Source organism: Nipponia nippon, unplaced genomic scaffold (assembly GCF_047370975.1).
Source record: "Nipponia nippon isolate SJK-2023a ecotype South Korea unplaced genomic scaffold, ASM4737097v1 scaffold_3, whole genome shotgun sequence".
Taxonomy (NCBI): Eukaryota; Metazoa; Chordata; class Aves; order Pelecaniformes; family Threskiornithidae; genus Nipponia; species Nipponia nippon.
The window spans coordinates 65,222,778-65,236,560 of NW_028262347.1; the positions used below are offsets into that span (position 1 = coordinate 65,222,778).

The window sequence follows — 13,783 nt, forward strand, 5'->3', positions numbered from 1 at the left end:
TCATAGAAATCACAAGATAGTACAGTTTCTGTTCCTTGGAGCAGGGTGAAGGCCTTTAGGGTGAGATTTTTTCCAGCAAGGAATAAAATCCTTGGCTTCATCAAAGTCAAAACTGCTCCCTTCCACATGGGTTGGCATTTCATCCCCAAAGTTCAGAAGTGCCCTGCACCCAATGGCACCGTTGCCTTGCAGCACATAGCAACCAGGTGCTTTGGAAAATTTGCCCCAATGAGAGGCTGAGAGCCCTTTAGAAAACTTGCCTTCCTCTGTACTCAGTGGAACTGAGTGCTAGTTCCTGAGAAAACTGTGTCCTGAACACCTGGTGTTGAAACTCTTTGCTCTAACCTTCCATCAGCATAGCTTTTGCTATTTTAAATGATTTGTATTGCTTTTGGGGACACTGCTTGACTTTTATATTCAGGAGTTCAGCAGTGCCATGAGTGAATTGTTACCTTCTTCTCAACAAATGAAAATAAATACCTGCAAATCTTGGCTTACAAAGCTTAGCTTCCATTAAAATGTAATTTTCACCCTTTTGTGCCTTATACATTAAGAGTGGCTTCAAATGGTACGTGGCTCCTGTTTGACATAATTACTTTCCTTTCCTGCTTGTATAGTAAGAATGAGGCTCCAGAATAAAGATGACTATTTAAAGAGGGCTGCTGCCATTCCAAATTGCACAGAGAAAGTTCTGCATATCAAATTAATTTGTTTACTCGGTAAGATCCTCACTGGAATTTTTGTTACCAGTCATCATGGACCCACAGAAGTGGGTCCACTGCGAATCCATGATCATACAGCTTTTAATCCTGTGAATAATTCTTAGGCATACAACTATTCATAGGATTATTGAGGTGACGAATGATTAGATAATCCAGTGTGTGTGCATCGACACAGTTTGCTGTTGCTTGACTGTTTGTACAATGCTACGTGGGTGTGTTTTATCTCGCTGGAAGTGCTCTGGGTTCCAGGGGGACGTGGGATGGCTGTGTAGTGCTTGGTTGCTGCACCCTGCAGGGACTGCCAGGTATTCTGAATTTGCTCTTTGCGTGTGCCCTGGTCCAGGATTCTGGCCTCCGTCTGAGCAAGAACGCTACTAGGCAGCCTCTCACTGTGGGATAAGAGGGAAGGAGGAAAGTGGATGTTGTAAAACAGACACAAAAATTGAGGACTGATTTGTCATCCTCATTAATATTCGGGAGCATAGGTAGCTCACTCTTCCGGTACTTTTGTTTTGCTGCAAGGTTGCACAGGGATGATAAAGCTAAGTATTTCCATGAGGTGAAGGAAGCCCGGTCCAGAGTGGAGAAAGCATAGCTGCTGCTGCTGCTTTTCTCAGTGTGGCTGTGTGCTGAGCCATGCCGGAGGTGGAAGGGCAGTTTGGCTGGGGCACTAAGACGCGGTGCACTTGGAGCAGTAGGCACACAGCTACCCTTGCCTGTTCCCTCTGCTGCCCAGCCTGCTCACCTCAAGTGTTGAGAGACAGTGAGAGATAGCACCCAATCCCACCTCAGTGCTGACCCTGGTATTGGTAGGATAAATACCTTTGATAAGGCACATGATGTATTAGAATTAATGTATTTAACTGTAAGTATCAAATGTATTTACATACCTTTCATAAAGTTTTGTATTGAGATGTTCCAGTTTGCAGCCCACAAGCTAGATGTGGCCTGTCGGATAATTCTGTCGCAATTAGGCACTTAGCCTGCCTGAGCAGGTCCCTGAACTGGCCAAAGCCTGCTCTCCTGAAATCCAGGGTTCTCATCCTGCTTTTTGCTTCGCTCCTTCTTCTCTGGATCCTGAACTCCACTATAGGTAGCTCATAAAGATACCTCCGACTGGTATCTGGCTCAGCACTGAAAGGACTGGACTACTTAGCTTTAAAGCAAATGGTGCAGTCAATAGATTCAGATTAAGATTCTGCGTGGGCTGGTGTGAACCTGGATTTCATCTGGTCCGGTCATCTCATCGTAGTGGCTCTTGATATTATTGGCAGCACTTGTCTGCAGCAAACACATTCCCTGTAGCCAACACACAGCTGATGCACAGACCCGCAGCTCTGTCTTTGCAAATACCTGCATTAATCAGGCAGGTGAGGTGAAGGAGGCTGCTGTTGACCCCAAGTGCTTGCAGATGGCAGCATTCTGCTCAGGGTAGTCCCCGTTCACCGTGTTGCTTTTCTTACTTCCTTCTGGCTCAACGCTGAGCGTTGCCAAGATCAAGCTGCTTTGCAGGGCCAGTGAGATGTGGAGAGCAGCATAGTGGCTTCCCCATCGTAAAGACTGTTTCAGTGGGCACAGCTTGATGGGTTACTATAATTTCTGATGGCAGGCTGGGACCACATTAAGAGGCCTGGTAGGAAATGGCTGAACCGAAGGTCTTGCATCCAATCTGTGCTAAGCTGAATTGAATTTCGATAATTTTCCTGTATGGAATAGCAATCTGAATGGGATTATCGGAGACAGTGTATCTAGGGGATCTTTCCCTCACTTAACTGGTAGATGCCTACAGCTGGTGCTGGGGAATGGGACTGCTGAGCTTTCAGGTAACTGGCATTGTACTCTCAACTGGTCAGGGCTTTTGAGCATGGTGTCATCACTGGCACTGCTGGCATGGTGATCCTTTCAGTCAAGCCTAGCTACCCTGGAAGCATTGGCAGACCAAGTGATCAGGGTGACATGGATCCCAGTGTGGCTGTGTGGGCTGACTAGACAGCATGTCATGAAAGTTGAGAGAGTAGTGTAGGGTGAACAGAGATGAGCACAATGAAAGCCTGAATGACAGAGATGCAAAGAGTAGGTCTGAGCAATAAAAAAACGTGAACCAAGTACATCTTAAAGCAACTTTATACTTTGTTAGCCATGGATATACATACCATAGTCTGTAGCCTGACCATAGTCAAAACAGGTGGAGTATAGCTGTGAACACACTTGTGCATGAGAGTATGAACAGCAACATTTTCATGGGTCAGTACCTGGGTATTGGTGTCTGTGGCAGGATTTTTAAAAGAGCCTAAGGACTGGGAAATATTTGAGCAGTTTTCTTTTTTTCTTTTTTTATATTGCTGCAACTCTGGGGGTGCATGTCATTTCATGGAGCAAATGTGCTTTGCATCAATACAGCTTACCTGTCCGAAAGATTCGGTGTGAGTACCTTTAATGGGAGAGGAATTACATCCCACGCATGAGAATTTTACTCTGCTGAGGCATGAAGCAGAATCACTTGTCTGTGTAGGTAGACAGGTTTGGCAGTTTGGGTGATATGCAGATTATCACAAGGTAGACAACAGGGAGGACTGAGCTTTTGCTAACAAGACAAGATATAGACCTACAGGGACCAAGTGCAAATGAATAAACAGTGGGTTGTCTGGCACCTCAAGTCAAGTGAGGATGGGGACCTGATGCAATCACACAACTCCAGACCATAAACCTTTTCCTGGTGGTGACTTCAGCCCTACCATGAACTGCATGTACTCTTCAGTAGAGTCCTGTTGGTGGTCTGCCCACATTCATACGTCTCCTTTGCTTTCAGTAAATTTAGTTGAAGTCTGCAGAGTGCCTTTCTGCTTGTGCTGGGTCGAAATAGATTTTAAAGATTCCAGTGCTGGTCTGATTGACAAAATGCTGTGTTTCTTTCAGAGAAAGCGGAGTAGTGGGGGGAAGAGAGAGTGCGAGAGAGAAAGTGCAATCAGTACAGAATCCAGGAGGGTCAGTGATACAAAAGGAAAATTAAAGGAAGACGGGGACGTGGGTAAAAGAGGATAGGAGGGGAGACAGCAAATTTGTAGGGGGGGGAAAAAGCTTTTAGCTGAAAGCAAATTTGCTATTAACTTAATGAAAAATGACGTTTTGGAATGACAGTTTGTAAAATAGTGCCAGATTCTGAGAATGGCTCTGGACTACAGACATGCATACACACATGCGTGCACACACAAACACATACATACAAAGGTGGGGAAATAAAAGTAAAATAATAAATCGTGTTCACATTTTCAGACTAAAATTACTTATTATTAAATTAGCCCTTTAAATGTTAAGCAAAGTTTTTAAGGGAAAGAGATTTTAGAGCAGATTATGTGACTAAACATGAAATAGGTATTTGATTTTGATTTGACTAAAGGATTATTGGAAATTATTTTTGTCTTGTTGAAGATGAGGAAAAAAACATTGTTTTGAAACACTGACAAACAGGAAAAACAACCATCAGAGAAATGTGATAACCAAAGTCTGCCTTCTGCTGGAGGTACCCTGGCCCTGTCCATAGCTGAAAGATGTCAGTGAGGCTCCCTTGGCTTTAATGCAAGTAAGCTGGTTTTACCAGAGCTGGTGGTTGCTTGACTGTCTATGTTACTCAAACTGGTCAGAGAGAGAAGAATCATATTCCCAAAGAAGAGTACCCCCTTAAGGGCCAAGTGCTTGTCTTCTTGTTCACTGTGATATTTGTTACTTAACCTGAGATGGTTTTTGTTGGTTTGTTTGGTTTTAGGTTTTTGTTTCATTGTGGTGTTTTTGGTTGTTTTTTTTTGGGGGGGGGCATATGTTTTGAGAAGGAAGAAACAAAGGCAGGATTTAAAGAAGGAAAGTGATATCTGGGTTAAGGCAAACACGAGCCTATTTGCTTGCTGTTTTGGTTCCAGAAAAGATGCTTCACAGAAACTCAGTTTCTGTCTCTCTGTAGTGCCTTTTGTGCTGTGTTTTGTGGTGTTATCCACAAGGATTGATTCATGTTCCCAGTGAGAGCTGTTATTTGCCCCATTACAAGGTGACATGTGATACAAGAGTACCTAATCCCCTTAATTCATATTCATTTTTTAGGCCGCTCTGTGAATTTCCGCTATCTGTAGAAGACCATACTACCCCATAGCACAATGAAAGTTACTGCAGATGGTAGTATAATACATAAACTCTCACTTGTACCTCCAGATCGTTCCCTTATTTATCGCAAATTAATCAGAGCAGTAGATGCTCCCTAGCCCCTTCTCTGTCCTATCAGTACTAGCTGGCTGGACAGACCATGCTCTAATGACTCCAGGCCAAGCTTCAGCTGCCTCTCAAGTGTACGTAGGTGTTTGTCCCAGACAAAGGGGGAAAGGTTGGCAATGGAGGAGGTAAAGAAACAAGTGAGCTTTCTCACCACGCTTTGGAGTTGCTCTCATATTCAGAGAAAGCCAAAGACTAACAATGAAATAGAAAGGAAGCAAGGGAGGGGTATGTGTGTGGGTAGTGTGTGCAAAGCTTTCTTCCAGCTCTCCACTGAGCCATGACCCGGTTTCTCCAGGAGCTGCCTGCTGTTTTCTTATTTTCAAAGCAAGTTCCTGAGACAATGCTTTGCATGCCAAACAGGGTCAGCCGCTCAGATAGTAAGGGTTCTGAACTGGACATGCAGCTCCCTTTCCATCTTCTCTAGTGCCTCGACTGCTCCTTTTTTTTCTTCTTTTCCTTCTGTTTTCCCTTTCCTTGTTCAGAATAAGGAAACAAAGTTAGTTCTTACGTGTGTACAGAAAACAAGGGGAACTTTCAGGGGTATTGGATGAAATTTATTGCAGTGACTGCTAGATGCTGATTTTTATTGTTATTGTTATTGTTATCTTGACAGAATCCAAGAAGAAGAAAAAGGAAGGCAAGAAACAAGAGAAGATGCTGGATTAATGGAGCCAACTTGGGCAATGTGAGAAAGGGACATCAGCAAACATGATCAGTTAACAGTTTCATTTATACCTAGGCATTTTATCCTAAAATTATTTATAGCTTAATGGTACCATAGAAAGAAACAAACAAACACAGAAAAAAAAAATCCTTTTTTTATTACTTTAGTATTTTTAATGTATAACCCTAACAACAATTTTTAGAGGCCTGTAATAAAGGACTCCAAACTCATTTAGAAAATTATGTCTATTGTATATTGATCAATGTAGAGGTTTTAAAGATATTTTTTTTCTCAAGTCTTGCCATAGGTCTCAATCTGGTAATTACTCCATGCGAGCAGAACCTGAACCTGTGTGGAGCTGTGCTGAAGCCAGTGGTGCCCTGTGTGAACATAGGAGTCTGGCTGGATGCAATTATATTTAAGATTGGGACCTTATATCCGAAAAAACCCAGACTTGTTTCTTAAGTTCTTACTATATCTGGACAACTGTATTGAAATTATTTGTTTAAGGAAAGGATGGGGGCATTTTGTAGAGTATTTACAGGGATAGAATTTTTTTGGATGTGTGGTGAATGTTCATTCCAAAATGCCACCATTTCCAGGTAAAAACCAGTAGTACTCGTATCCTTGGCCATATTTGGGATGTCAGCAGTAAAAATTCTGAAATCTTTCAACAGTTGGACATAGAAGAGTGCTAATTTTTCACGATTTTCTAGCAATGATTTTTTCAAGTGGATTGATAGCAAAACTTTCCATTTTTTTAGCATATCGGTGCTGGTGGATGGTAGTGTCCTCTGTTTTAACAACAAAAGCTGAAAAATGCTTTCTTTTATTTGTGTATTTTGCCAGAAGGGAGAATATCCTTTTCACAAAAATCTAGTTGAAATTGTTGCGATTCTGCCTGACCCAACTCCCTTTTGTATCAGTGGGAATCTTCCTGTTGATTTTAATTATAGCTGGTTGAAAAATAGCATGTCTGGTGGGAAGTAAACAGAAAAAATCTGTTTGGAAACTGCCTGGGATAGTTCATATTTTTGACCAAAAAAGGGACAATTTGTGGGACTTGAAACCAATAGGAATGAAATTAATTTTTGTTTCTCTGTTAGTAAAGCAGAAGGGAAATACAAAACCAGTACCTTTTGCTTTCTTCCATTTTTATATAAGCAAAAAGACCTTGGAAAAGCTTAGTCAAAATAAAAATAGTTCTGTGATTTTTATTTTTTTTTAATGGTCTACAGGGAAAAAAAAAGAAAAATAACCAGCTGGTTTTCAATTTTTTCAATTGTACCTATTTTAAATGATAATGAGTCCTGAGAAAAGTCACAAAGTAGAAAAAAGATCTGACAAAGGGCTGGTCTGTCGCCAGGTAAAGGGTTGTTTAACAAACTAACCAACGAGCAGACCAGACTTTTTAGAGGAAACATAAGGGATTTCAGTGCCCAAATTAATTTCAAAATCATTGCTTTTAAATTCTAAATCTTAAAATTCAACAGCAAGAAACAAGCTTTGCCATTTGTGTAGGCTTCAGGCTTGCCTGCTAGTCAAGAGCAATAGTCTCCCTTGTACTGCTGTGGGTACCCACTGACTTCAGCGAAGCTGTAGCAGGGTGTGTTCATCTGAGTAAATCACATTGCTCTCTTGGGGTTAGCTGGTAGACGAGCAGAGTGTCTTTTTCCAGACTAACATCACTCCCCTTTTTTATGTAAAAAAATTTATAACAATTGCAGAGCTTGCTCTCTTTTTCTCACATGGAGGGTATGGCTGATCTGAACTCACAGTGAGGCAAGTCCTTCTGTAGACGTTCCCAAACCCTTTTGAAGCCAGCTAGCCAAGGCTGCACATAGCTCAAGATAGACTAGCCACACAGTTATTTCCCAGACTCCTTGGCTGTGTTTTGCAGTCTGTGTCGATGTCCTTGTTATTTTGACTATGCTGTTAGACATACCTGAGCCAGTGGTATAGTTTAAAATGCCCCCAACATGTGGTGGATGTGCAATGACCAAATCCAAAATCATAAAGGCTCATATTTGGGTGGTTCTGGGTGCTATTTGGTTTGTTCATGGTCTAATCAGGTCTACCTGTGCTTGTGCCTCAGACTTAAACTAATGGATTGGTAGGTCTGATTGAAAGCAAAGGGAGAAAGAAGCTTTTTCACTCACCAAAGGTTTGTCTGTCTAAATGCTGCATCAGTTCACTTAAAGTGGTTCAGCTTTGAGTGCAAACACTGTTGCACCATTGTCTTACACTGGTTAATCTAGTCCATGTCTCATAGGGAGCTGGCAGGAGTTGGGAATGATGTTGAGACCAACAGTTTGAGTATCCTTTAGTAAACCTTAGATGTGACTTCTGATTTCCACCTCTGTGAGTAAGAAGAAAAATAAATTCCCCTGTGTTTCCTCTGACACCTTATGGCCCTTATGATTAATTGCCCATCTGGCTTGTTAAAGGAACATTCCTAATCATTTTTGAATGCTTTTTGAAGGAGGCCAGTCAAGTTCCTATGGTGGTGTAGGGCCTCCATGGAGAGAGTTTACAGAAAACAGAGAAACAAACAAAAAAATACGATGTTAGGACCAGAAGGAAGGCAGCAGTCCCGGTAGCAAAGGGTGTGAAATAGGAGAACACTTCCTCTGTACTACCAGCCTCATATGTTTGGATCTATAGTGGTATCTTATTGTTGACAATAATTGGAGTTGTATCTGTCATAGTTTGTAAATAATGAAGAAAATGTCCAAGAAACCAGCAGAAAACACTCTGTGGAAATTCTGGCTATGAAGGAGATGATAGAAGTAATTCATGGCAGAACACAGAGGAAGACTGAATAGAATAGGTCAGTCAGGTCAGCTCTGAAAGGAAGTACCTGGTACCTAACAGGAGCAGTTGCTTCACTGGTGATGATATCAAGAAAGCAAGCGGCAAGTATCTGAACAAAACCTCTTCCCATCCTATCTTGCTCAGTTTCCACTTGAGTCATTCTGAAATTTCTCCTTATTTGCTTTCTAATCTTCTACCCTCCCTCCTTTGGGAGGGCAAGCTTGTCTGACCATGCTGTGGGGGCGGCTACTTCAGATGATACATGTTTTACCTTCTTGGTGCTATCCTGTTACAATGGAAAATGACATAGCATAAATGTGTTGCTTAGCTACTTTAACCGACTGAAGATTGTTTGACAAGTGGCCCTCTCGAGGTGTGGTTTCCATCTTCATTTGCTACAGCTGTAATATGGTATGGGGAGATGATAGAAATTCCCCAAATGACAGCCTTTTTCTGAGCACTCAAATCTCTTAGAAAAGAGAGGGGTGAGTTACTGAACATGCTAAGGATGAATCTGCATCCAGACTCTGGATTCTAGCAAGTTTTAAATTAGGGGAATTTGCTCTCTTCCCTTCCTGTAAGTAGCCTGAGCCATGCTTCTAAGCAATTAGGCCTGTCTATATCTTGATTCAAAACAATATTTGAGCATTGGGGCATTTTCTGACTTTGACGTGTCTCCTGACAGAAGTGCCCATATTGAAAGAGAATCGTTGCTTGTCAGCCTGGCATATTTAACAGACTATTAAGCAAAACTATAGGGCGAGGCTCCAGGAAGGGAAAACATTTGTTGTACATGCAGGTAGATACAAAGTTGTAGCTTACTGATTCTCATCTTCTAATTCCGTAATGACATTGTGGACTGTACTAGTTTTCAAAGGAGAAAAATCAGAAGAAATGAAAGAATAATAATTATAAAACATATCAACAGACAGTATTGGAGACTTTGTCAAGAGGAGACAGGTGTGAAGTCAGGAGCATTTTATACACACTTCTTTTGCATGCTCCTTGAGTAGGGAAGGCAGGATTACTGGCTCACATTTGTTTTTATGCTTTGCTTGATTTGTGCCTTAATGAAAACTAGTCAAATGTAGAATGTTACAGAGAAGTAAAGTCCCACTCCAGCCTCAAAAAAACATGTCCAACAGGAGGCAATGTCAAAAGGAGACAATAGTATGTCTGTCTTTTCTGGTTTAGGAGTGCAAGTTATGATGTTGATAGGAGAAAACATATTTCTTTAACTTTGGTGTATATCCTTCACCACTTGTCACGTGGCAATGGACAATTCAAGTAAAACAATGGAGCATTAGGATGAACTAAGGGAAGGTGAATACCTACAGAGACTGTTTATGGAAACAGGCCTATAAAACCCCTGAAACTAACCATGCTGCTAGCAGGGAGTGTCTGAAGATAAACATTGTGTAGCATTCCCATTTATTTAATGAAATCCCTTAACATATGATGACCTTTATCTGAGCTTCCTTAGTCTAATATCAATAATGAGTGGGACAAAAGCCAGCCTGACTTTCCCTCAGTCTAGGAACTGCAACAACATTAACAATGTAAACCTGCCACTTTCCTAACGCAAAATATTGGTGAGGTACACCATTTTGACATGACACAGTAGTCTTTCACATCTCCTAAATTCTTATAGGAAGGGAAAGCAGTATGTCAATGGGGGTAGGTATCTCATATTCAATCTTTTTAAACTCTCTAAGACAGCATCTTCTGTGAACTTCTGACTGTGTTATCTCCTTTGCAGGGACAGATTATACCTGTTGTCTGCCTTCCCCCACTCATCCCTTTCTGTCAATTCTGTTAAGGAACTCTACCTCTCAGCCAAACGTTTTTGGATATTGTTGATCCTTCCTCATGCTTGAGGCTGCATTCTCCATTTCTTGCTGGATTGTTGCAAAACAGCCCCAGCAAACCCCTACCATCAGGTACCTGTCACTGTGTCCTTCTAAGATTTAAAGACAACAGTAGCAACTTGTTAATCAGAAGATGACAATGAACAAGGACATATGAGAATGAGCAAAGAGATTCCCTGGATTCATTGGGAGGGTGGCTTGCTGGTAAAACCTTTGTCATAGCTCAGCCTGGGTGAGGCCTCCTAGGGGAGAGAAATGCATCATATTTGACAGAAAATTAGAGACAATGATGAAAGAGTGTCTGCCTTCAGACAGAAAAACACCTTAGCTGGATAAACAGTGGCAAGAAGCTGCATCCTTTCCCACTCTGTCCTCTTTTATCATCAAATTAAAGGGAAGAGACATGGCACATAGAGCTTCAGGGATAGTGGAAGACTTGCCTAAGCAAAGTAGAGCATGGAGAGAGCCCAGTGTCTCCTGGCCTTTGAATCACTCAGCGTTGAGTGAGTCCCCTTTGAAAGAACTGTACCTACTGTTCTTATTCCTTTCTTAAAAAAAAGCACAATAACAAACAAAACCCACAACAAAACTGAAAGCATGTGTCCTATGTATGAATGTACTGATGAGATAAAACAGAGGCTCCCAAGTATTCCCATTTCAGAAGGTCATTCAAAGTTAAAGGCTGTAGAAAAGCTTTAGCCCTGAATTCTGTGATGTAAAGTTAGGAAAATGGATAACCTCTGCAGGGCTGTCTTACCTGTACCCAATTTCATTCAATTAATTGCACTGTTTGAATTCCCTCACCCTAATCTACCTGGCAACAAGGCATTATTTAACTTTTCTTATTAGGTCATTCATTACACTTCCCATATTATAATTATGTAGTTCATCTAGATTTTTACAGCTGAAGGAAATGGCTCTGATAATCCAGAGTGTGTTGTGGTTGCTGAGGGGACCTGAAGCAGAGGCAGGCTAGTACTGCTGTAGCTTGGAGCTAGAAACCACCTAATGAGGATGCCAGCATCAGACACAGCAGATCTCTAAATATACATGCATACATACTGCATATATCCCCATATACAGGGAAGCAAAACTCAATAAAAAAGGGCATCCATAACTCAAAATGTGTCTCGTAACTAATGCTGCCATGTTTTCAAGCTGAAGTAGAAGTGAAAGAGCTTTTTGTTCTGTGTTGTTACTTACACAAGGATGCAAGAGTAGTATATAGGATGAAGAGCTAGGTTTCTTTTCACTCCCCAGCATATCAGTTTAAGGATAGCTGTGTCCAAGGAAAATGCAAAACACATGCCAATGAAATGGCCGATAGAACTTAGTATCAGAGTGATGTTCTCTTCTGTCACACCAAGTACATAGAAAGGCTTTGTTCAAAGCTTCAAAGTGGACAAACTGCTTCAGTTAGGTGTGAAGGTAGAAACCCAGGCAGAAAAAGGCTTTTTCTCTGCCAATAAAAAGTGAGGAAAATGGGAAAAAAAGATGGGAAAAACAAAACAGAAATCGTCTTGATATTTGTAGTTTGAGTGTTAAACAGAAAGAAGGCATGAGTCAAAATAACAAATTAAAGCCTGAATATCGTGTTCAATGGATTTCTAATTCTGTATATATCTATTAAACCAGTGCTCTATGATATCTTCTCATGGGTTACTCTCTTTTTCCAGTTGCGTTTCCTTTTTTTTCAGTATGTATATTGATTTTGTAAGCTAGCAGTGTGTTACGTTTTTGATTTTTTTTAAACTTGTATGAAAGCCATATATCCATATTGTAGAATGAAAGCATTAATCCTGTAACATCCCTTAATGTTTCCCTTAGCTCTGTGGGATTGTGGGAGGCTCTAGCGAATGTATATGTTTACCAATTGTATCAACATAATTTACTTGCTCTTAGTGGCAATAAAGAATTAAATAAACTAATACACAGAAGTGTGGTGTTCTCATTTGGTTGTGGAAACTGTAGGGGACTTCTGAAGTTTCTCAAATTAATTATAAGTATTCTTAGTGGTCTTTCTTTATTGTACTAATTTCCCATCAGCTATAGGTGTTGCTTGTCACAGAAACACTTCTTTGTAAATTCAGAAAAAGTTCTAGTCTGTAGAAAGAAATCTGCCAGAAAATTATTCTAGCAGAAAACAGCTCTTTGCTTTGTGCATACTGAAGCCTGTCTGCCCCAAATTCCTGACACTTACTAGTTCTGTAAAGCAGCTTCTTTCAGTATACAGTTATTGCTACCTGTATAATATTGACACAATGATGGGTTACAGATGAGGAGTTTAATTTCTTTTTTTTTTTTTTTTTTTAAATTACTCTATCAGCTAAGCAGTGGGAAAACCTTATTCCAAGCCCTATCATGCTCAGCTGTTTTACTTTAACGGTGACTTTAATGAGTGTGTGTGTTTGGTGAGAGATGATTAAGCCTCAAGAGTAGAGCAAAGAAGTTAAATTACATTAATGGACTAAATAGAATTATGCAGAAATTCAGGTAATCCTCATTGTATATTAATTTCTTCTCCTTTCTTTTTGTTCTTTCACTATCCTTTTTTCCTAATTCTACGTTCTTTTCCAAATACTTTTCCTGGTTTTGTTTCTGTGTCCAACTATTAGTTAAAATGTTAGAATAATTAATAATTCCATACAAGCCATTCCGTCACTCACTGCCAAAAGAGGGAGATGCTTCACACTGTTTGCAGGACTAGGAGATTTATACAGGTTTCTGAAATTGTTTGGAAGAAAGTGAAGTATTATAAGGTATGAAAACTGACAGTGCATTCTTCACACCACTAATGGACTCAGGCAACCTAAATTCTGTAATTGGAAAGGAGACCAAGTACTCACTATTGTTTCATTACAAAAGAAAAATTTTAAGTCCTTTTTAATATGTTGCTTAGCAGTTAGTCACATTTTTAGGTTACCGAGTAATGAGAGTTTTAAGATGCTCTTGTTCTTCCATGGGAGATATCTGATCTCATCAGTAAGCCTGAACTGCTTTAAGATTGTCTCAAGTCATGCTTAGCTTCCCAAAGCTCCATCATTCAGGGCACACAGGTCTCATTTCTCCTGTCCTTCCCACCTCTGTCCCCAAACGCTGACTAAGCTATAAACAGGCCTGGTAAAGAGCTTTTAGATCAGTTCTTTTCTGGTGGGTTGCCTTCATGGAATAGGGTTTTAGAAGGCCATCTCTGTCTTTACGTAGCCTCTTTTTGTTATATATGGAGTATATGAATGGAGAGGACTTCGTGCAGAAGAGACCCAAGTTCTGCTACCACTCTGTGCTCCAAACTTCTGGGAGTGGTGGTTCACTAAGTAAGCGTGTCCATGGATGCAAGGAGGACCGCCAGTGGTGAGTGGGACGAGATGTCCATGCAAAAGTAACCGCTAGCAGTGTGAAGGCCACTTTGAGAACTGTAAGACCCTAGAGCTCAATCTATGCAGTACTACAGCTGA

The 13,783-nt window shown here is 40.8% G+C and overlaps 1 protein-coding gene across 2 annotated transcripts in view; it reads left to right on the plus strand.

The window, feature by feature from the left end:
• PTN (pleiotrophin) overlaps positions 1-12,258 on the plus strand; it is a 79,587-nt gene extending 67,329 nt beyond the window's left edge. Inside the window, exons 5-6 of one of the 2 annotated variants that reach the window (XM_087766671.1) lie at positions 5,596-5,667; positions 5,943-12,258. In XM_087766671.1, coding sequence (XP_087622797.1) covers positions 5,596-5,648 — 53 coding nt within the window. In that variant the 3' untranslated portion in view covers positions 5,649-5,667; positions 5,943-12,258. Of the gene's footprint in view, positions 1-5,595 lie in introns of both variants that reach the window. The other variant, XM_087766670.1, reaches the window with a different exon arrangement.
• Positions 12,259-13,783: the final 1,525 nt, after the last annotated feature.